Genomic DNA, 25,712 nt, shown 5'->3' on the forward strand with positions numbered 1-25,712 from the left:
ACAGTGAAGTTATTGAAAAAGGTGACTAGCATTTTGTTTATCAAGAAAGGTTAGTACTTAAATAATGAAAAAAGTAAGAGTACTTAATCATTCAAATAACTTAAACTTGTAATTCAGAAAGGCTTTAATGTATCTAAAACAAAAATTCAGTCAACTTCTAAAATTCCAAACACAAAATACTTATGTTCAATGTAAGAATATCCGACCTACCGTGCAGGACCAGAGGGCTCATCTCTTGCCGAGCTTAATACGGTTTTGATTATAAGTTCCTAAAATAAGGGGGAAATAGTTAACAGCAATGACTGCAATTTCACTCATTCATTCTACAAATATTTATTAAGTGGTTATTAGAACATGTCATTGTTCTCATGTACACACTTTCAATAAAGAATCTGATATTATTTATAAAAGTAGCTAAAGTTTCTGAAATTTATAGGCAAAAGTATATGTTCAAAAAATAATCTTTCTTCCTTATTAGAAGGGTGATAGAGGCAGATAATTAAAGTAGAATTAATTGCTGAAAGGTGTGAAGATTTATTAAATTTTGAGAAACATCATTAAAAGTCAGAACCGGATGGCTTCATCAGTGAATTCTACAAATATTTAAAGAAGAATTTGAGCAGTATCCTTCTCAAACATTTCCAAAATATTGAAAATGAGAGGATACTTCAAAACTCATTTTAAGAGGCCAGCATTACCCAGACATCAAAAGTCAGACAAGGGCATTATAAAAAATAATAATAATAATAATTACAGGCCAACATCCTTGGTGAATATAGATACAAAAATCCTCAATAGCTGGGCGTGGTGGCTCATGCCTGTAATCCCAGCACTTTGGGAGGCCGAGGTGGGTGGATCACGAGGTCAAGAGATCAAGACCATCCTGGCCATGATGAAACCCCGTCTCTACTAAAAATACAAAAATTAGCTGGGTGTGGTGGCATGCACCTGTAGTCCCATCTACGGGAGGCCGAGGTGGAAGAATCGCTTGAACCCAGGAGGCAGAGGTTGCACTGAGCCGAGATTACGCCACTGCACTCCAGCCTGGGCGACAAAGCAAGACTCTGTCTCAAAAAAAAAAAAAAAAAAAAAAAAAAAAATCCTCAATAAAATACTAGCAAACCAAAATTCATCAGAACATTAAAAGGGTCATATACCATGATGAAGTAGGATTTATCACTGTGCTGCAAGGATGGTTCAACATATACAAGGCAATAAACGCAATACATCTATTAACAGAACAAAGGATAAAAACATTATCTCAATAGGTGAAGAAAAAGCATTTAAGTAGAATACATAGCTCAAAGGTATATATGAATATCCTTTCATGATAAAATACAAAATTTTTTTTGCATGAAAAATACATCTTTTCATGAAAAACACTCAACAAATGAGGTTTAAGAGGAATGTACCTCAACACAAGCCCACAGCTAACATTATAATCCATAGCAAAAAGCTGAAAGGTTTTACTTTTAAGATTAGGAACAAGATAAAGATGCCCACTCCTGCCACTTCTATTGAACATAGTATTGGAAGTGCTAGCCAGAGCAATTAGGCAGAAAAAAGAAAAGGCACCATCTTGGAAAGGAAGAATTAAAACTATCTCTGCAGATGACATAATCTAATAAATAAAAAACTCTACAGACACTACCAAAAAACTGTTAGAACCAATAAAGTCAGTAGAGTAGCAGGAAACAAAAACATAAAAATCAGTTGTGTTTCTATACACTTTGAACTATATGAAAAATTAAGAAAATAATCCCACTTAACAATAGCACTGAAAACAACAAAATACTTAGGAATACATTTAACAAAAGAGGTAAAGATCTGTATGCGAAAAACTACAAAACACTGATGAAAGAAAGAGAAAAAGACAGAAATAAATAGAAACATATCCTGTGTCCATAGATTACAAAATTATTAAAATGTCCATAAAATCCAAAGCAATCCACTTCTGGGTATATATACATCCAAAGGAAATGAAATTAGTATGTCAAAGAGATAAGTGCACTACCATGTTCACTGCAGAATTATTTATAATAGCCAAGATACGGAAAAAACCTGTGTCCCTTGAAGGACTAATGAATAAAAAAAGTGACACACCCACACACATACACAAACACACATACAATAGAATACCACTCAGCCTTTAAAAAGAAGGATATCTTGTCATTTATGACAATATGAATCAACCTGGAGGACATGACATTATGTGTGAAATATGTGAGGCACAGAAAGACAAATACCGCATGTTCTCACCTACATGTAGAATATAAAAAGTTGAAGTCTTGGAAGAAGTGAGTAGAATGGTAGTTAGCAGGGGCTAGGGAGTGGGTGAAACAGGAAAATGCTGGTCAAAGGGTATGAAGTCTCAAATGTGCAGAATGACTAAATTCTGGAGCCTAATGTACAGCATGGTGACTACAATTAACAATACGGTACCAGTATCATACACTTGAAATCTACTAAGACAGTAGATCTTGGTTGCTTTTATGCCCCCTCACCAAAAAAAACGTAATTATGTGAGGTGATGGATATGTTATCTAGCTTGATGTTTACCACACTGTATATGTGTATCAAGACATCATATTCTGCACCTTAGATATGCACAATTTTTCTCAATTTTACCTCAATAAAGCTAAGGGAGAAATATTCATCCTTAATAATTTGTAAAGTATGATAATAAATTTTGAGGCAAGTTAAAATATTAGTTAAAATTATGTAAATGAATAAAATATTCAAAAGGGAGAAAACAGAAGAAATGCAAGGCTAAAATATTGAAGTGCATGTATGTTTAGCAAGCAGAGAAAAGAAAAATAGTCTACTAAGGAGTCAGGATACTTAGGCAAGAAGTAAATCAAGATAGATCTGTGCAACAAAAGATGAAGAGACATTCAGAAAGGAAAGAAACATCAACAGAGTCAAATATTACAGTGCCTCAGAAGAACGAGAATGCCATTAGATTTGATGATTAAGAATTTTGTTCATTGGTTTAAAAAAATCATTCATACATTCATTCAATAATCATTTATCAGTCACATACAATGTAAGTTCCTTGAGAGGATCAACCTTTGACTTTGTAAACTCAGCATTTAGTCCAATTGATAGGTATGCAAGCTTTCTATGTAATACAGCCTGTTTTAAGGGCTGGAGACAAGAAGTTAGCTAAGATGCTGTACTTATCTAAGAAGTTTACAGTCCAAAGAGAGAGACAGATTTGTAAACAAACAACTAAAACACAGAACTGAATAATATAAAATATGCAGACAAATTCATAAAGACAGAACATAAATCTGAGCTGCCAAGAGTTTGGGGTAGGGAGATGTATACGAAGATTTCTTCGGTGATGATGAAAATGTTCTAATATTGACTGTGATGATGGCTGCACAATTCTGTGACTATACTAAACACTATTAAATGAGTGAACTGTAAAACAAAAAAACCAAACAAGCTGATAAGTACAAAGTTCTGTGTGAGCAAATAACTCATCTCAGAAGTCATAAAAGACTTCACAAAGGGTTCTTAGATAAATAGGATTTTGAAAGACAACTAAAGTCAGAAATTGTGATTCTATTTGTTTGGGGTGATAAAAAGAGGCAAAAAGAGGAGAGCAATTATATATGACACTTCAGTAGGAGGAAATAGTTTTTCCAAAGCATAAAACCAAGACGCACCAAGGTAAGCTCCACGTGGCTGTAGTTTAGAGTATATGGAATCTGGTTTTGGTGAAAATGTAAAAATCAAATATGATAACCATGGCATGTAACTTAAATTATTACTTTTTTTTCTTTCTTCAGTATTATTAGAACTGGCTCTTATTTTGGAGATTTTTTTTCATACAAAAAAATTTTTCTCTTACTTTGGAGATTTTTTTTTTTTAATCATGTCAGCCATTACTGCCTACACAAGGGTCAATAGAGAACAAGGCTGCTCTGAAACGCAGATGCAGATAGTATGCAGTAAGTGAGGCTAACCCCTAACTCACTCAAAACTACATTAATAAATTAAAACTACAACTCATCTTTGGCCTTCAAAATCTCCTGAATAAAAGAAACCATAGCTTCTGATGTATCTTCAGAACAGTAAAAAAAAAAAAAAAGAAAAGAAAGAAAGAAACCATAGCAATTACATCTTTGAAGGGCAAAGGTCAATTTATACAGTTTTTATTGTGTCACTGCAAATTTGCATTGATCCTTATGATTTTATATATAAGTCAAGTTCACTTGTTTAACAAATGATTTCCTTTTTCTCAGGGTGTGGGCAGAGGACAAGGTCTTGCTCTGTCATGCAGGCTGGAGTGCAGCTGCACAATCATGGCTCAATTTATCTTTCCACCCCAGCCTCCCAAATAGCTGGGACCACGGGCGTGTGCAACCATGCCCAGCTAATTTTTTTATTTTTTGTAGAGACAACATCTCCCTATGTTGCCCAGACTGGTCTTGAACTCCTGGACTCAAGCAATCCTCCCACCTTGGCTAGGATTAAAGGCATGAGCCACCATGTCCGGCCTAACAAATGATTTCTGAGTATATACTAGGTGTCAAGCAGTATGTTAGGATATGATGATACGGCAAAAAGGAAGACCTTGTGATGTATATCTGTCTAAAGTAGAAGTCAGACATTGAACAAGTAATTACAAGTATGATAAACATTACAAAGAGAAATATGGATGCTACAGAAAGTGTATGCAACACTCCTAACATAAACTGGATTTTTTTTTTTAAATTTCAGAAAAAGCTAGTTAAAAAACAAACAAACAAACAAACAAACAATCGGCTTAGCCCCTGAGGAGCTATGTCTCCTTTCTCTCGACACTTCTAATTCTAGGGACCAATTCAGGTCAAATACAAAGACCATCTGGCAATTACTGTGACAAGCACAACTTCTCAGGACTGTTAAAACCTTGGGAATTTATAATGTACAGCCATTCAGTTAAATAAGGAAGGTCTCAGTAAAAGACAGGTCTTAACTTACTGAAGGAATTATTTACCAACAGGCACCTTGCTGGGCTCAGAGCACTAACTGCTTTTCTGCCAGAAAAAATTTTTTTTTTTTTTTTGAGACGGAGTTTCGCTCTTGTTACCCAGGCTGGAGTGCAATGGCGCGATCTCGGCTCACCACAACCTCCGCCTCCTGGGCTCAGGCAATTCTCCTGCCTCAGCCTCCTGAGTAGCTGGGATTACAGGCACGTGCCACCATGCCCAGCTAATTTTTTGTATCTTTAGTAGAGACGGGGTTTCACCATGTTGACCAGGATGGTCTCGATCTCTCGATCCACCCGCCTCAGCCTCCCAAAGTGCTGGGATTACAGGCTTGAGCCACCGCGCCCGGCTTCAGAAAAATTTTTAAAGGCTTATTAACAAGGGTCATGTGGCATGTCTGCTCCTAACTGGACACAATTTTCTTTCTTTCTTTTTTTTTTAAAGGATTAATATCTGTGGTAGGTTCCACTGGCAACTGTATAGTCACATTAATTTTGTACCATCTACTGTTCAAGCCCCTTAATGCTTCAGGTGCATAGGATCTCCATCCCAATGCCATAGAATTTTCCATTACTATGCTTGACTCATCACACTGAAAAACTGGGAGAGGGAGAGAGTCTAACGTGCAGGTTTAATTTACCATCTCAATCTTAGAAGCTTTACATTAGCAGCACACTATCTGGCTCATGGGATATTTCAATCTCATGGGATATTTCAATAAGTGTTCAGTGAGTGAATGAATCCTAAGAGGTAGACATGTGAGTATGTTCAATAACAAGAAAAAGGTTCTAAAGCAGTTTTATTTATTATTTACTTATTTATTTATTTAGACGGCGTCTTGCTCTGTCACCAGGCTGGAGTGCAGTGGCACAATCTCAGCTCACTGCAACCTCTGCCTCCTGGGTTCAAGCGATTCTTCTGCCTCAGCCTCCTGAGTAGCTGGGACCATAGGCACGTGCCACCACGCCCGGCTAATTTTTTTCTGTATGTTTAGTAGAGACAGGGTTTCTTCGTGTTGACCAGGATGGTCTCAATCTCTTGACCTTGTGATCCGCCCACCTCGGCCTCCCAAAGTGATGGGATTACAGGCGTGAGCCACCGCGCCCGGCTCTAAAGCAGTTTTAAACACAAAAAAGGATATGCTCCTAATGAACATTCCAGCCTTTGTGTCTGGAGGATATGGCTAGTGTTCTTTAACAATTGTGTGGATTTCAAAAAGAAAATTAAGAATACAAATTTTACTGCATATACTTTATGATCATAAAATAATTTAAGTGCTAAAAATTAGCATCTGATTTCTTACCTTAACATCTGTAAACTGAGACACAGCAACATCAGGAATGTTGGGATGAAGAGAAGGCAGTTCACAATATAAGTTGGGAAAGCAAACCAAAGATCCCAGAAGAACTTGTGCTTCTACTCTTGGTGCCTATGTATCACATTTTAAAAATACACTGGTATTATGAAATTATCAGAAAAGTTGCTTTATTATCCAACTACATTAGACAGGGAAGTGTTATATAAAACAAAATTTAAAAAGGAAAGGGAAAAGACAAAAAGATTTAAGTTTCCATTCATAATTTCCACATAAACTACTATTAGTGTCAATAAATGTAATAAGCAAGTAACAGAGCTTTCCTCAAATCAGCCATAGTTAATAAGACTATAAAAAGAAATACACCTTAGCTGCAAGCATCAATTTACCCTAATAATAAGTAAAAACATAAATAATTTTACAGGTAACTCATACATTGTGATATATTGTTCTAATAAGTTGATGACTTAATTTACTAGATTATTACCAAGGATGAATAAATAAAGAAGAAAATACATTAACTATATGAAAGAAGAACAATCTAGATGGTTTTTATGATATTATGCACATAAGAAAAGCATTGCCTATACCACTCACTAGAAACAACATTAGAATTTGTCTGGACTGCAGATGAAGGTAGCTTTTCACCCTTCTTCCTTAGCTATATTAAGCCATTTCTGAAGTCTCAGCTCTGAACATTTATTTTTTCTCTTCTGCCTTCTTACATGACCACCAAACATCAACATCCACCTACTAATATATTGTCTTATTTCTAAAACATCTGCAAATTGATTTATATGTTTAATAATATCTAACAAAAATGCGAAACACAAATCTATTAGAAATATTTCTATTCACATAAATTAAGAACCAATCTCCAAGAGGATTTTCACATCTGAATAAATATTGCAACAGAGGCAATGGTGTAGTGGTGTAGTACTCTCTTACATGATTTTCAACAAAACTCATTTCTAGATTAAAAAACAATCCATATTTAAAGATACAGAGCAGCAGTATAAAAGGACAGTAATTACAATCAGGAGAAGGGCACAGAAAAAAAAAAGGGGGCCGTGAACTCACATCCACCATTCCAATTTAAAATAAAAGTTATCTTATAACAATCAAAGTGATCCAAAAAATCAATATTTAACAAATGAGATCAGCTGAGAGTTTTTCTGTATAGGTAGATCAGGTAACTGCGAATATTCAGGTATGTGGATATTAAGGGGGCAGACCTGAAATGTGATCATAATTAAGAAAGGCAAAAGGAAATCAATTATTTTATAATATGCTTAAGGGGGTGGGGGGCAGACAGCATGAACAGAAGGAAGATGATATGAATAGAATCTAAGATAAGAATACAAAGAGCAAGATTTGGACTATGTGTTTCCTTTTTTTTTTTTTTTTTTTTTTTTTTTTTGAAAAAGAGTTTCACTCTATTGTCACCCAGGCTGGAGAGCATGGCACCATCTCAGCTCACTGCAACCTCTGCCTCCCAAGTTCAAACGATTCTCCCACCTCAGACTCCCCAGTAGCTGGGATTACAGATATGCGCCACCACACCTAATTTTTGTACTTTTAGTAGAGATGAGATTTCACCATTGTTGGCCAGGCTGGTGTTGAACTCCACACCTCAAGTGATCCGCCTGCGTTGGCCTCCCAAAGTGCTGGATTACAGGCATGAGCCACTGAACTCTGACTGAACTAGGTATTTCTAATACCATCACAGAAAAAGACTTGTTTTAACCTCACTGTGGAGATATGTTAGGCTTGATTCTTGCAATGATTTGGCTTCCTACGCAGCCTTGCTCAACAGTGTCCCTCACATAAACCAGAGAATGCAAAAATGACTATATTCTACATTTTCTCAAGGATGTTACATAATGCACAGTATTGGATGCATAAGAGAGAAGTTAATTTGCCATTTAAAATTAATTAGTCAGATAAAATAGATGCCTTGGGACACTAGGGCTTAATTCTCCTGCAGGAAATGTGCTGACTAGTCATCTGGAATAACCCATTGAACAGTAATAGTTTTCACAGTAAATTAATATAAATGGCATTGTTTTATATATTAGCATCTTTTGAATTCCATCAACTTTTGCTAGTATCAAAGAGATTTATCATCTGTATACTCTGATTATACTATAATAACCCTGTAACTTGTTTACCATCTCTAATTTGTCTCCCATTAATTTACTCCTATATTAATACTTATTTAATGCTACCAAAGAATGGATTCAATCATATCTCTCACCATCTTAAAAAAACTTAACTGTTTATCTAACATAGCATTATAACCTGATTCCTGGCATTTAAGACCTTTTCAAAATGTAGTCTAAAGCAGTGCTTCTCAATCTTTAACCAACGATTTTGCCAATTATTTGTGATCTAGTCAAAATGCAGACTCTGATTCAGTAAATAGGTCTGGGATGGGGTCTGAGATTTTGCACTACTAGTAACCACCCAGATCATGCCAAACATTTCTGGTGTGCAGATCACACTTTGGGAAGCAAAGATCTAAAGTACCTTTCTAAGGGGGCCTTCATACACTGTTGGTGGCAATGTAAATTAGTATAGCTGCTATAGAGAACAGTATGGAGGTCCCTCAAAAAATCAAAAACAGAACTTCCATATGATCTAGCAATTCCACAATTGGGTATATATCCAAAAGAAAGGAAATCAAGATAACAAAAAGATACATGCACTCCTGTGTTTACCTCACACTATTCACAATAGACAAGATACAGACTCAACTTACCTGCCCATCAACAAATGAATGGATAAAGAAAATATGGTATTTATTTTGTTTTTTTTGAGACAGAGTCTCACTCTGTCACCCAGGCTGGAATGCAGTGGCACAATCTCGGCTCACTGCAACCTCCCCCTCCCGAGTTCAAGCAATTCTCCTGCCTCAGCCTCCTGAGTAGCTAGGATTACAGGCACCTGCCACCATGTCCAGCTAATTTTCCTATTTTTAGTAGAGATGAGGCTTCACCATGTTGGCCAGGCTGGTCTTGAACGCCTGACCTCAGGTTATTTGCCCGTCTTGGCCCCCCAAAGTGTAGGGATTACAGGTATGAGCCACCGTGTCTGGTCAGAAAATGTGGTATTATACACAGTGAAATATTATCTAGTCATGAAAAAACAAAATTCTGTCATTTGCAGCAACATGAGTATAAGCAGGTAACATTATGTTAACTGAAATAAGCCAAGCACAGAAAGACAAATGCCATATGTTCTCCTTCATATGTGGGAGTTGAAGTGGATTTCATGAAGATAATAGATTGGTGGTTACCAGAGGCCTGGAAGGGGGGAAAGGAGGAAAGAAGGAGAGAAAATAATATAAATGTATTTGAAGTGTAATGTCGGACATGGTGGCTCACACCTGTAATCTCAGCACTTTGGGAGGCTGTGGTGGGCAGATCATCTAAGGTCAGGAGTTTGAGACCAGCCTGGCCAAAATGACGAAACCCCATCTCTACTAAAAATACAAAAATTAGCCCAGCGTGGTGGCATGTACCTATAGTACCAGCTATTTGGGAGGCCGAGGCAGCATAATCACTTGAACCTGGGAGGTGAAGTTTGCAGTGAGCCAAGATCATACCAATGCACTCCATTGTGGGTGACAGAGCAAGACTCTGTCTCCAAAAAAAAAATCATGTACATTAAACAATAATAGGCCAGGTGTTCATGCCTGCAATCCCAGCAACTTAGAAGGCCAGGGTGGGGAGGATTACTTGAGCCCAGGAATTCAAGATCAGCCTGGGCAACATGGTGAGAGACCCTGTTTCTACAAAAAATTAAAAATATTACCAGGCATGGTGCCTGGGACTACAGGTGTATGCCTATAGTCTCAGCTACTTGGAAGGATGATGTGGGAGGACTGCTGAAGCCCAAGAGTAAAGGCTGCAGTCACCCTCGAGTGTGCTACTGCACTCCAGCCTGTGCAACAGAGCAAGACCCTGTCTCAAAACAAAACAAAACAAAATTTAAATTAATAAAAAATTATAGAAATGGTAAATTAGATATGTATATTTTACCTCAGTAAAAAATTTTTTTTTTTTGAGACAGAGTCTCACTCTGTCGCCAGGCACCAGGCTGGAGTGCAGTGGCACAATCTTGGCTCACTGCAACCTCCGTCTCCCGGGTTCAAGCAATTCTCACGCCTCAGCCTCCCGAGTAGCTGGTACTACAGGCGCACGCCACCATGCCCAGCTAATTTTTGTATTTTTAGTAGAGACAGGGTTTCACCATGTTGGCCAGGATGGTCTCGATCTCTTGACCTCGTGATCCGCCCACCTCGGCCTCCCAAAGTACTAGGATTACAGGCTTGAGCTACCGCATCCGGCCTTCAGTAAATATTTTTAAAAAATAAAGTACCTTTCTGTTCTTTCTGCCTACTATGCTCTTACAGATTAACTACCTTCTAAACAAAATGGACTATTTGTCATTCCTTGAATACATCTCATTCATGCCTGTTTACTTCTGCCTGGGGTACTGTCCCCTCACTTCCATTTTTATTTAAACAAATACTACTAATCTTTCAGGGACATATTCGTATATATTTTCCATGAAACCTTCATGATACCCCTAAATAAGCAGATCTCTCCATTCTCTTAATTACCAAATAATTTTAACAAACTCTTACATTGCACATACAATGTGTCACATAATGTTCTAACCACATTACAAATCCTTAAAGAATAATCCTATGAGGCAGGTTATCTTTATTTTATAGATGAAAAAACTGAAACACAGAGACATTAAGTAACTTGCCCAAGGTCACACTGCTAGTAAAAGGCAGGGCCAGGATTTGAACCTAGGCAGATCAGCTCTACACAATGCTTTTAACCACTATGCTGTGCTTTTCCTATTGGTACCTATTTGATGCCTTACATTCTGTAGCTATTAATATACTTCTCCATATCCCCAGCAGCAGGCATTATGTTCCCTGAGTACAAAGTATATCTAATTTATTCTATATCCCTCTGTATTCTACCCAAAAAAAAAAAAAAATACTCTGTACATAAGGGGAAGGGGAAGTTTAAGAACCACAAAAGGGCTCAGTACAATGTTGATTATGTACAAGGCACTAAATAAGCACATATTCAGTCAATAACTGACTAAGCACGGTGCTATGCTAGGTCCCAGAGATACCAAGATAAGTAACACATAATTACTGTTCTCAGAGAACTGGAAAAACAGGGTTATATAGCTATAAATACCGCAGCTGTTTTGTCTGTTTCCACTAGGTGACTGTATCCAGTTTCATAGCCTTAAATACCATCTATAAATTAATGTTGCCCAGCTTTTTTTTTTTTTTTTTTTTTTGAGACAGAGTTTTGCTTTGTTGCCAGGCTGGAGTGCAGTGGTGCAATCTTGGCTCACTGCAACCTCCACCTCCTGGGATCATGCAATTCTCCTGCCTCAGCCTCCTGAGTAGCTGGGAATACAGGCACACGCCACCATGCCCAGCTAATTTTTGTATTTTTATTAGAGACGGGGTTTCACCATGTTGGTCAGGATGGTCTCGATCTCTTGACCTCATGATCCGCAAGTGCTGGGATTACAGGCGTGAGCCACTGTACCTGGCCAATGTTGCCCAGCTTTAATTTTCAGTCCTGACACGTCTCTTGAGTATATGCAATTATTCTTCTGACATCTCCTCATGGATGTCTAATACGCATCTTACTAAGCCCCAAATAGAACTCCTATTCACTATTGATGTTTCATGGTTGCAGTTTATCAATGAAATAAGGTGTGTTAAACTGCTCTTCAAGTTACACAGTACTAGACAATTACGTTTTTCTCACAAATACCCTTAGTTTTTTCCAGGAGACTTCCAGTTAATTATTTTTCATTTACACTTTGCTCCAGAATGATCCTTCCAAAATATAAATTTGATCATGTCACTCCTTGTTTAAAATCCTTCCATGGTTACCCATTCCTTCCTTAGGCTTATAGCTTTTTCAGGATTATGAACAAAGCTGTATCGCTTTCCTCTCTAGCTCACCCCTGCCACTTACAGATGAACATATTCCATTTATACCCATTTATTTAGCATTGTCTCACAGTTCCATGACTGTATGAAAAAAATCTTCACATGCAGTTTGAGAGTTTACTCTTAGGATATATGTCCTCCTAGGGTGGGTGCCTTACCACATTTCTTTTCTTTTCTTTTCTTTTTTAATATATACTTGTTAATGAAGACAAAATATATTCAGGGTACACAACATGACTGATACACATATACACTGTGTAACGATGACTCACCATTGTTTCTTACTTCTTTTGCTATAGCCCATTGCTCTTTCTTTGCTTTCTTCCCTCAGTTTCTTTAGATTTCCTCAACTTTAAATCCTGTTTTGCTTATCAGATTTTACTGCTTTTTTATATTTCAGAATTTGTTTACTTTTTTTTAATGTAAGAAAAGCAATCAATTCCAATTAAATTGCAAAATTTCCGGAATATCAGCTTGTTATGTTACCAACCTAGTTAGCTGAATTCTGGCTAACTGAAGTTTGTTATATGGTAAGGAACAGGAAATGACTTACATTAAGAAAAGCTGAAGAAGCCACTCTACCAGCTGCTACAATAAAATCCATAATAAGCATTGTGGCACCAGGCAAACCAAGTGAAAAAAATTGAGGTGAACAATGTTTGATGATTGTATTGACAATATCCTTAGAATAAGGAAAGAAGAAAAAACAAATATCACATATGTAATATTGAATATCAGCTAACCAGTATCATTAAAAATAGGTAATATATGGAATGATAAAAAAGTAATTACTGTACGTTGACTAATTGGGAAAAATAATTTCAATTCTTCCAAATAACCCATGCTTATATTCTATCAATGGAAAGTAAACTGAAAATACATTCATTTAACCAGCATAAGTAACAGCATTTTTTTCACACTAGAGATTAAGGAAGGCTCTTTGCTTCAGAGGGTTAAAAGTATAAGGCCCAGCCATTGTAAAACTCAACTGCATAGCAGTTTTCTCTGTTACCTAGTTGATTCTGTGCTGTAACTCTCATTTCTGAATCCACATGAGCTGCTATGTGACAACTGGAAAGATTCTTTTTCTAAAATAAACTGAACTCCTTTAATGATAGGTATCCAGCCTCAGAAATCTGGACATAGGCACTTTTAAGGGAATGTTCCTAACTTGATTATTTATTTACTTTGCCTTTGGAATTTTCTGTGAGGATACAGCGTATTCAGTTTTATTATTCAGTACAAATTATCATAAACAAAAGCTCTAAGAGTCATTTTATACTTGAGACATGTTTATAAGGTAGCACACTATACTTATTCTAAATTAATGCAAGAAGCTTTTTCATTTTTCAGAGAGATATTTTTAAATTATCTTTTAATATTAATACTGTCTAAATGACCTATGAGTTCATCATATTACGATAAACATATTTACATTATTCTGACTTGTAACATCCTACACTATTTAGTTTATGGCCAAGATCAAAACACCCAAAGTAATTCTAAGGTTATATTTATGCCTATTTATGCCTATTTAATTTGATTATTATAACTCATATAATTATCAAATCAATCTGTCACTATGCCAATATAATTGACAGTAATAAGAAAATGTGATGTGCCGACTCTTAGATTGGAAATAACCTGACTGTTGCATGACTAGATGAACGAATCCATATACCTCAAGTATCAGTCACAAAATTCCTAAGAGTAAGTACATTAAAACATTAAAGGAAGGTGTCAACCTAAGCAAAGGATGGTTTAAGAGCTTCAAAAAGTGAACTGGTTGGTACATCATTAAAGATGGAGAACTACTCAAGTGAAACTTCTACCTACAATGATAGCTTGATTATCAACCATGTTTCAAGAACAAATAAGGTCATAAAACTGAAGTAAACTATATATAAATCACTAAGAGGAATAGTTTTACTTCTAGACCTTAAAAATTAAGAGTTAAACAGAATCAAGAATCAAAGATCAACTGATATAAACTACTTCTTAGGTGATATACATAGTTACCTGATCAATATGAAGTAATCCACAATGCATTATATTGTAGAAATGCGTTAAAAAATCTCTATTTGGAGAAACATCTTGTCTTCTTTTCATTGTATTACAAATAAGTTTATATGCATGTAATTTACCTTGTTTATATTTATCAGTCAACATGGTTGCCTAAAATTAAAAGACCAGTTTTAATATTCAAAAAGAAATACTACTTGCTAAGTACTTAAGTAACTGAATACAGCAAACAATGTATTTAATCTCATTTATTTCTATGTTGGCCCAATTTCTTTAATGAACTAAAAAATCAGGATTACTGAAATTATTATCATGCAAAATGATACAATGTAGGTATAAATAACCATAAACTGTTTCACTCAGGAAAATGTACCAAACATATCAATACTTAAAATAATTAAATCTTTTGGCTTGGCACACTGACTTAATCCCAGAACTTTGGAAGTCCAAGGCAGGAGGATCGCCTAAGGCCAGGAATTTGAGACCAGCCTGGGCAACACAGAGAGACTCTGTCTTTACAAAAAAATAAAAAATGAGCCAGGCATGGTGGCACAGCCTGTTGGAGTTCCAGCTACTCAGAAGGCTGAGGTGGGAGAACTGCTTTAGCCCAGGAGTTCAAGGCTTCAGTGAGCTATGATTGTGCCACTGAACTCCAGACTAGGTGACAGAATGAGGCCCTGTTTTTTAAAAAACAAACAAAAAAGAATTAAAACTTTTTTTTTGGGGATGGAGTTTTCCTCTCGTCAAGCAGGCTGGAGAACAATGGTGCCATCTTGGCTCACTGCAACCTCCATCTCCTGGGTTCAAGCGACTCTCCTGCTTCAGCCTCGAGTAGCCGGGATTACAGGCACCCAACACCACGCCCAACTAAATTTTTGTACTTTTAGTTAGACATGGGGTTTCACCATCTTGGCCAGGCTGGTCTCAAACTCCTGACCTCAGGTGATGTACGCACCTTGGCCTCCCAAAGTTCTAGGATTATAGGCATGAACCACCACATTTGGCCAAAACTTTTAATACATAGCATATTCTGTGACACAACTCAAAGTTTATACTTCATTTAAATACAGTACAGACATATCTTTCTACATTCACTTTTGTTTTAGTAAATAAACAAAAGCAATATATCCTGAACAATTTCAGCATGCTCACTCTTTGCTATATATCATGCCTAATGACACTGGTTAAAAACTAAGTGCTCTAGGAGTCTATACAGTAGCCAAAATCTCTATAATATGTTTAAGATTTACTAAATGAAAAATTTAAACTAATATATATTAAGCTTACCTTAAAAAGCCAAGGTGTAAGAATTCTCAGTGGAGGAATTAAAACTGGTGGAGAAGGGGAGGTCAGGTTATCAGTTGAAATGCCGAGGTTATCTCTAATCTGTAATTTTCAAATAAAAAGCAACAAACCTATGAAAACTGTTCTCTCTTCCAGTTTATTTTACCTTAAACTGAAGTTCAAATCTGGTTTCTACACTTAATATTTAATTATAATTAAGTGACTTCACCATGCTGGGTACCAGTGGGTACCAGTTTACAGTCAGAGAGGATGTCACAAATATTCTCTAAGGCTTCTTCTATTTTTAAATATTTTTCTTTCCTTCTCTACTTATATCCTTTATTTCTTTTTTTACCTTAGCTAGATTCTGCCAAAGTTCACAGAGGTAATCAAAAACTTGAGCATGTATTTCAGGATCCATGATTGAATTTACATCTCCCAAAATGCCTAGCATTCTTCGCCACATTACAGTAGCAACATCAGCATGCCATCCAGTCAGAGTACCTCCTGCCATCACACTACAACATTCTGATGGAAATTCACTGATTTCTACAGAAAAAAATACAGTGTCAATAATTTTTCAGTGAACTGAACATAACCCCTCCCCCAAAAACAAGTTAAATTAACAATCTTAAATATCTACAGAAGCAAATAAAAGAAATGTCAACATACATTATTTTTTCCTGACAAGGTCAAAATCTTACTCATTATTATAAGATAATAATAGGAAGTTATTATAAGATAAATCTTACGTTAACAACTAGTTATTTAATAGTGTTTCTATTTAACTACTATTTACTTTGGAGATAGAGAAATTTCTATCTATGCCAGATAGAGAAATGTATGTTTGATAAAAACATCAAATTTATAAGCACACATTCTCACTTTTATCTAACAGCTACTTCTAATTAAATATATAATTTATCATCAAATTAATAGAAAATCTCAGGCTGAATGCAGATGCTGCAGGAAGTCTTCATAAGCCTTTTCTTTGTAGCTATAGCTTCCAAAGAAATATTTTTATATATTTCATATTTGAGACCTAGCATTAAGAGTATCAAATGTCATGAAAAATAAACATTTTAACTAAAATTTAAACATAATCAAAATACCATAATTGTATTCTGCCTACTAATACTGGCAAGATTTTAAGAAACATCGGTAACCTTAGTCCTAGTCCCATTTCTGCTACTAATTATGTGTTATACAAATTATTTATTAACTTCTCTAAGGACACATTTCCTCATCTGTAAAATAGATGGTTTTGCTAGATATCTTTATAGGTTGCATCCAGCTTTAAAAAAAATCCATTTTTCTACTCAACGTATATAATGTATATAATGGAAAAGGCTATAGAAAATCATTAAAAAGTCAATACAGATATCCAAGCATTTAAAGAACTTTGAGAACTAAAAATTTTGTAGAATGAAAAAACCATAAACTTATAATTTATCATGTTTGATAATATTTCAATATATTGAGAATTCATAATAACTTAATTCTTAGCACATGTACATTCTTTATTCCTAATGGTTAATTTTTTTCTCTTTGCATATAAAGTATATAATAGCCGACTGCATTACTAAAAAGGTACTAGTCTTTCTCCATTATTAAAAAAAAAATAGATTTCTTCTGTAAAGCCACTAAAACAAACAAAACACACTGAAGTGTTAACCATTGTTGTTAATGCCTCCCTACTCTAGAGCACCTTCATAATACGATAAATGAACTGATTTGCCTTTAACTTATCCTTCTCAAAGCTAACAAAATTTTAAATGATTAAAAAGCAAGCAACATGTGTAGTCTTTGATTAAATTATTATTATTATTATTTTTGCCTTGAGACAGAGTTTTACTCTGTCACCTAGGCTGGAGTGCAGTGGCACGACCTCGGCTCACTGCAACCTCCACCTCCCAAGCTCAAAGAATTCTCCTGCCTCAGCCTCCCAAGTAGCTAGGATTACAGGTGCACACCACCATGATTGGCTAAGTTTTGTATTTTTAGTAGAGACAAGGTTTTGCCATGTGGCCAAGCTGGTCTTGAACTCCTGACCTCAAGTGATCCACCTGCCTTGCCTCCCAAAATGCTGGGATTACAGGTGTAAGCCACTGTGCCCAGGCCTGATTTAGTTCTTTATTGGATTACTGACGGTGTAGGGTAGCTAAAAAGGCCATTACTGGGACAACTGAGGACCTATGACTATAGACTAAAATAACAGCAATGTATCTATGTTAAACATCATGAATGTGGCCATTATATTCTGGTTATCCAGAAAAATACACTTATTATTGGGACATATCCACTGAAGTGTTTAGGTCTGAAGGTTCTGATATTTGCAATTTCCTCTTACATGCCTCAGCAAAAATAAAAGGTGCAGGAGATGTGTGTGAAGAGCAGGGTATTTTGTGCACGTATGTGCTGCCTGTAAATATAGACAAAGTGGCAAAAAACCGGAATTTATATAAAGGATTTATATGTGTTTATTTTACTAGCCTTGAAACTCTTCTATAACTCTTGTTTTTCAAATGTTGGGGAAAGAACTGTAAACAAATAAACAATTGCAGACCAAAGGGAGAAAAAGAAAAGGTCAGAAATAATCCACAAACCAGAAAATTAGGGTTATATAATTACAAGGTATTGCATGTAAAGAAATGGGCCCCTTGGGCCGGGTGTGGTGGCTCACACCTGTAATCTTGGGAGGCCAAGGCAGGTGGACTGCTTAAGCTCAGGAGCTTGAGACCAGCCTGGGCAACATGGCGAAACTTCACCTCTACAAAAAACTTTAATAGAAATGGGCCTTTTAAAAAAAAGTTCCGAAGTTATATAGCTTTAAATTTCTTCCTTTGGTCAGAGAATAAATGTGCTGCCTTGCCAATGAAAACTAGCTTTTTATTTCATTCACTGTGAATATCTCAATAACTGTCTTTAACCAAAATTTATGGCATATTTGCAAAATGTCTGATGCTTGCTACATCATGCAAAATCTAGCAAAAATAACTTTAAAAAAAACTTGCAGTTACTTAGGTTTCCCAAGTAACTTTTTAACATTTACCTAAAAATATTCATTTGGACCTCTACTTTTAAATTAAATTTAGTTGATAAATTTACTGAATCAAAAAAAAATTTGTTTGATAAATTGTTTCACTGAAAGCTTGATTAACAAGTGATAATGTTACTACTTTCTCCTGTGAGTTACTAGGTTCTTCAGCTTTAAAACTAAGAATAATGATAACAAATTATGTATTTCCTATTTTAAGAAACACTACCAATATCAATAAATGATAATACTGGAAAATAATGCAATCACTAATCACTAATAGGACCGTAATCAATTATAATAAAATGAGTAAAACTCAGACAATAAATATCTTTAAGAACAAGAAAAAAAGTTATTAGAAAAGTCAAAAATATTTATAATCATATATAATCAACTGTAAGATGTCTTATTTATGATCTCCTGACACTGATGCCTTAAAAGAAAAAAAGGCAAATATCTAATTTCAAAATATTGCCTAGATCATCTGGTGTCTGAAGAACAGAGTGGTGGAGCTTCTCATCAAGCTGCAGATCCTTCTGTTCCATGTGATCTATATTCAACGTGGAAGGGGAAGGTGTCTGTGACCTGGAGCCCAGAGGTGAATGGACTGGGGAAGCACTTTCTGAACCTGTAAGTATAATTTCATAAAATTACCAAAAAGAGTATTCAATATCCTATCTAAGATGTAATGCTTAACATTCCAAATAAAACAAATGTTAAACACCAAAAGATAAATCCAGTTATAAGTTGGCCAGAAAGGTCAACAAAATCCTAATATTGTACAAGCTTTTATATGTAGGAGTCTCACCTCACATCTACCATGGGGCTATTAATAGAATAGAATGAAACCTGGATGTATCAAATGTGAAGAGCCATCAGTGAAAGTAAGAATATCTACTACCATTTCTGGCCCAGTTACAGAAACTCTAGTATCCACTGTCATTCTATTTCATTTAATTCAGACCTGGGCAATTTAAGAATAGACGCACTTGCTCATTGCTGCTCTATATGAGACTATTGATGTCTAGTTTACAGTGGTCCCCAGTCTTCAGTCTCTCCCCCATCCCACTTCCCCCTCCCAATCCATTCTCCATAATGCAGCAAAAAGATCTAAAAATCTAATTAGATCCTGTCACTTCCTCATTTAAAATCCTTCAGTGGTTTCTCATTGGCCTCACCGTAAGCCCAAACTTCTTGTATGGTTTTCAAGTTTCTTGTAACTTTCTTGCCTCTCTACAACCCATCTAGAACTTTTATGTCCTACTCATAGAACTAGTTGTATTTATTAGTGTATAATACCTCTGGTTTCTTCCTTTGCATGCAGCCCTAATCTTCTTATAAACCTAGTTAACTTCTATTTATTTTCCAGGTATCTGCTTCCTGGAGAAGCCTACTCCTGATCATGCCAAGTATGATTACAGAGTCTCTGCTATATGCTCTCACTGAACCTTGCACCTCTCTATTATACCACTTATCACATTAACTTGAAACTGTCCGTTCAATTTTAAATATTCCCCAGTAGGGTATAAACTTGATAAGAACAGGAATTCTGGGCCGGGCGTGGTGGCTCAAGCCTATAATCCCAGCATTTTGGGAGGCCGAAGCGGGTGGATTACGAGGTCAAGAGATCGAGACCATCCTGGTCAACATGGTGAAACCCCGTCTCTACTAAAAATACAAAAAATTAGCTGGGCATGGTGGTGCGTGCCTGTAATCCCAGCTGCTCAGGAAGCTGAGGCAGGAGAATTGCCTGAACCCAGGAGGCGGAGGTTGCGGTGAGCTGAGATCGTGCCATTGCACTCCAGCCTGGGTAACAAGAGCGAAACTCCGTCTCAAAAAAAAAAAAAAAAGAATAGGAATTCTGTTATAAATTGTAGTAGTGCTAGTGCCTTGTATAGTACTTGGTACCTAACAGGTGCTTTTGTTAAGTTAAATAAAGTACAGCACAATTAATGCAATACAGAACAACTGGTGGTGATTTTAATATAGTGCTGCTAGTACCAAGCAAGTTGTTACAACATTACATCTTTTTATTTTAAACTTCTTTGTAGCAAAAAAAAAATCAATATTCTGAACTCAGTAACTGTAAACCTTTGCCCTCATTACTCTTTCTACACAGTAAAGCAAAAATCAATATAAATTAAATACATACAGATGCTCCTTGACTTATGATGGGGTTATACCCCAAGAAGCTCAGTGTAAATTGAAAATATGGTAAGTCAAAATTGCATCTAATATACCTAATCAACCGAACATCACAGTTTAGCCTAGCCTACCTTAAACATGCACAGAACACTTAAATTAGCTTACAGTTGGGCAAAACTATATGATGCAAAGCCTGTTTTGCAATAAAGTGTTAACTATCTCATGTAGCTTATTGACTATTGTGCTGAAAGTAAAAACAGAATGGTTGTGAGTACTTGAAGTAGTTTCTACTGAAGGATTATTGCTTTCACACCACTGTAAAGTTGAAAAATTGTAAGTTGTTAACTATAGTAAGTCAAGGACAATCTATAGTTATATTATTTTAATTCTATAAAAGTGTGACTCCACATATCACATATGTGATTTTTAAGTAGCACAGTAAGGTAAGTGCCTTAAAAAGTACATATAGAGAGCAGAGGAAGGAGAAGAAAAAAAAAAAAAACTACATATAGAACTGTATCATATTATCAGGTGTTACCACAATAATGATATAATCATAATCATACATCAAATGAGTAATCATATAACTCTACGCTCAATTATGATACATAGTAGGTAGAAAGTTTCCTTTTCATATGGCACAAAAATCGTATGTTAAAGGACAGTTACAGAAACTTAAGTATTCTATGCCATAGGACAAACACATACTGCTGAGGACATAATAAAAATTATAACCTTAATGTTTACTACAAACTTTTAAGTACACACCAAAGAGACATCAGTCTTTGATACAATGCTTTGAAGTATAAACCTCTTTATCTCCATGCATTATTTTGATCCATAAAAATCAAATTCATCTTTAAGAACTAAGATTTTATTTTATTTTATTATTATTATTTTTGAGATGGAGTCTTGCTCTGTGGCCCAGGCTGGAGTGCAGAGGCATGATCTTGGCTCACTGCAACCTCTGCCTCCTGAGTTCAAGCAATTCTCTTGCCTCAGCCTGCCAAGTAGCTGAGATTACAGGCGTCCACCACCACGCCCAGCTAAATTTTTGTACTTTTAGTAAAGATGGGGTTTCACTGTGTTGGCCAAACTGGTCTCGAACTCCTGACCTCAGGTGATCCACCTGCCTTGGCCTCCCAAAGCGCTGAGATTACAGGTGTGAGCCACCACACCAGGCCAAGAACTAAGATTTTAAATACTTTTATATTAGCTATCAGAGAATCACTACTGCCTTTAATTTTATTTTTAAGAATCTGTATTAGCTCAATTACAGGCTTTTTCCTCTTAAACAGTTTTTTTAAGGCAATAAAACTATTTTTATAATGATATTCATGACCTAAAAGATGCTAATTTTCATTCTTGTCTCCTATACTAGATTTCTTTCACAGTTTCTGAAAGCTTTTATATTATAGGAAAATAGAAGATCTCAGGACTACTAACATCCCTTCCATAAAGCACTACTGCATTAGTAGTATGACAATGTATGCAAACTTCACCCTTGGAAAATACTGTACTGAATCATTTACATATTGCATATACAGAGTTTTATCTTTGCTGAATTTTGTGCCTTTTAAACAGAAACAAATACAACTGCTTTAGTTTCTTAAACAACACCTCTGCACTATTACTAATGGTACTGATTAAGATTAGAATGCCTGATGAAACTTCCCAGTAAAGACCTAAAAATAGTTACTACATAGAGTAAATATAGGTTATGTAAATATTAAAAAATCTTATAAGTTAAATTATCCAAAAGACATAAAGGCTAAGACCTAAAACAAGTTCTCCATATATAATGTTTAGAACTTTTCTTTGGAACTTTATTATTTTTTATTTTTTTTTGAGACGGAGTTTCACTCTTGTTACTCAGGTTGGAGTGCAATGGTGCGATCTCAGCTCACCACAACCTCTGCCTCCTGGGTTCAAGCAATTCTCCTGCCTCAGCCTCCTGAGTAGCTGGGATTAAAGGCACGTGCCACCATGCCCAGCTAATTTTTTATATTTTTAGTAGAGACGGGGTTTCACCATGTTGACCAGGATGGTCTCGAACTCTCAACCTTGTGATCCACCCGCCTCGGCCTCCCAAAGTGCTGGGATTACAGGCTTGAGCCACCGCGCCCAGCTGGAACTTTATTTTTTATAACTACAGAGAATTAAGAAATAAAAAATGTCTTTTTCATTTATATATGGAAACCTTCTGAAAACACGATAGTCTGAATAATAGCTTAAAGTTTTGATAACATTAAAATTTGTGTTACAGAACATAAGAGCCTACATTTATCTTTTTTAAACACACTCACTTTTAAGTATACAGTTATATGAATGTGGCAATTGTACATGGTCTTGTAGCCCACACCACAATCAAAATATAAAACAGTTCCATTACCATAAAAAGTTTTCTTATGCCCATCTGTAGTTGATTCCCTCAAATGACACCTATCCTCCCCGAGTAAGCAGTGATTTACTTTGTCACTACAGTTTCGTCTTTTTAAGAATATTATACACATAGAATAATAAAGTATGATTACGGAGTCTTTGGTATTTGGCTTCTTTCATTTAGCCCATTTCCAAGATTCACCTATTTTTTGCATATATTAATATTTAATTCTCTTTTCATTACTATTATTTCAGTGAATATTCAATGAATGAACATACTACAATTTATCTACTCATCAGCTGATGGACATTTGGTTTCTTTTCAATTTTTAGCTATCGTGAATAAAGCTGCCATGAACTTTTGCATACAACTGTGCAAGGAAAATACATATGTAAAAATGGTGACATAATAAATGTATGTTTAACTTGAAAAGTTACTGCCATATTTTTCCAGTGACTCGATCCTTTTACATTCTCACTAGCACTGTATGAGATTCTAGTTGCTCCACACTCACTTCAACACTTTGGATTGTCAGTGTTTTTAACTTTCAAGAATTTCAGTATGTGTAGTAGGATCTCATTCTGAGTAATTTAAATCCTCTAACGATAAAACTGTAGCTCTAACCCAATTGGTTCCCATCCTCTGCTAGGGCCCCATTCTGCAATGGGGCAGGCTAAAGGTCTTGTCATCTGGAAAAAAAGAAGGCAGGATATGAAAATAGAGAATGGGTTCCTGACTTTTAAAATTTCTCTGGCTCAATTTTCTCTGTCTGGGTTGACTGAGGAAATGTGCTTGACTAGTTTAGAGATGCAGAAATCACTTTTCCGGTCTTCCAAGTTCCAGCCAACTACAAGATGCAAAATCACCTCACAGATAATCAAGCTAGAGTGGATAACCATTCATCAAGGGGCAAACTGTAGTGGAACCAGAGTGAGGTTGGATTATAGAGTGGAATCCCCAAGAACTATGGACTACTAGCTGCATAGGCTCATTCTAACCACTGCATTAACACTGCAATAATGTGACTGTGCATTTAGAATGATTGGATTTAAGATCCCAATTGCCACATTATGGTTGGGTTTGACCACAGGTAAAAAGTTTCCAAAAAGCACAAACTACTATCTAAACACAGAATATTGGTATATTGACAAACAGGCCTTTAATTAAGCAGTGTGCTTTATATTTTCTATAATAAATACATTGCTAAAGAAATCAACAATCTAGGCTAACTCTGAATGACAAAGATAGGGTACAGTACTTTTAACTTTTTTGGTTATTTAGTTTAAAAATCACTCCAAATGTCTCATGTCCTCTATAAATATATACATCTATCATGTTCCCATTAAAATTTTTTTTAATCCTGCAGAAAATGTTCTAGTGCATATATATACAAAATTGTGTGTAAAACAGTAAGTTCACAGAGTCCTCTGAAGCTTAACCCAGCAGACCTCAGGTCAAGAAACTCATGTATTTTCTCCCCTTCACTGTTACATAAAGATGAATGAAAAAAAAATATTAAGTAGCAATAAGTAATACTTAAAATCTCTCAAAATTTTAATCAGATTCTTTGGAGGTTTAAAAAATACATTTAAGAAACACATTCCCTTAAATAACTTTACCAGTAATCGTTGCAACCTCAGCAGAGAAAGCTTGTTGATTAAGACTGCTTGTTTCAGAATCTATATGAAGGGTAGTTAGACTAGCCACTTCCTGCTCTTCAGCACTCTGATGATGGCCAGAACCTGAATCCACATCAGCAGAGGACATAACCCCAGTGTCAGCTCCAAAGCCAAAATCTACAGGAAGAAGAAATGTTTATTGTGAGTCCCAATTACAAAGTAAAAATATTTACAAGAGAGCTAAATCAGCAAAATGATCAAACATTAACATTCCCCATACATTCAATCTGTTTATATACTTCTCAGGCAAGTGTAAATAATCTTAACATTCTGAAGATTACAATTAGATGGGAATAGCGTACAAGCCATGAAGCGAGAAAACATGTAATTCTCCAGTGCATCTCCCAGCTCTTCACAAACTTAAGTTTCCAAAGTTTTAACTTTTTTTTTTTTTAATTTGATGTTGTTTACTGACTGCCAAGTGCAATACTAAGTGGTAACAATATAGTGCCAAGTAATATCACTGATGTCACTGTTAACATGGGTCAATTACTCAAGGGTTCTGGGTACTGGAGCACTGAACATAATCCAAATATTTGGTTCTCAAATATGAGTGGGTCAAACAGTGGCAACTCATAATCATGACTGTCTTTTTAGTATCAGGGCCATACTAAATTATTTTCCTTTAGACAGTTTTGGTCTTAAAAATATAATTTCTTTTAAGAAGGGACCACATTTTTTGTTTTTTAAATGCTCTTAAATTTGAGCAAAATAAAGTACCTTCAACTTGGGATTTCCTAAAATTTCCTCTGAAATTTCACTGGAAATGGAAATAAAAATAAGTGGGGCCAGAAATGATGGCTTATACCTGTAATCCCAGCTACTCAGAAGGCTGAGGCAGGAGGACTCCTTCAGGCCAGG

At 35.7% G+C, this 25,712-nt stretch overlaps 1 protein-coding gene across 14 annotated transcripts in view; it reads right to left on the reverse strand.

Annotated features, from left to right (window-relative positions):
* The window catches only part of RALGAPA1 (Ral GTPase activating protein catalytic subunit alpha 1), a 282,216-nt gene that overhangs the window by 114,618 nt on the left and 141,886 nt on the right, over positions 1 to 25,712 (reverse strand). For all 14 annotated transcript variants that reach the window (XR_012516229.1, XM_074393365.1, XM_074393366.1 and 11 more), the window contains 8 exons: positions 24,792 to 24,968; positions 19,120 to 19,272; positions 15,963 to 16,156; positions 15,611 to 15,709; positions 14,321 to 14,476; positions 12,855 to 12,983; positions 6,286 to 6,411; positions 211 to 269 (listed from right to left, as the gene is read on the reverse strand). Coding sequence is in view for 13 of the 14 variants with exons in the window: in XM_074393365.1 (XP_074249466.1) it covers positions 211 to 269; positions 6,286 to 6,411; positions 12,855 to 12,983; positions 14,321 to 14,476; positions 15,611 to 15,709; positions 15,963 to 16,156; positions 19,120 to 19,272; positions 24,792 to 24,968 (1,093 nt within the window). In the remaining variant the exon portion in view is untranslated. The remainder of the gene's footprint in view (positions 1 to 210; positions 270 to 6,285; positions 6,412 to 12,854; positions 12,984 to 14,320; positions 14,477 to 15,610; positions 15,710 to 15,962; positions 16,157 to 19,119; positions 19,273 to 24,791; positions 24,969 to 25,712) is intronic.

This window comes from Saimiri boliviensis, chromosome 2 (genome assembly GCF_048565385.1).
Source record: "Saimiri boliviensis isolate mSaiBol1 chromosome 2, mSaiBol1.pri, whole genome shotgun sequence".
In the NCBI taxonomy this organism is placed as follows: Eukaryota; Metazoa; Chordata; class Mammalia; order Primates; family Cebidae; genus Saimiri; species Saimiri boliviensis.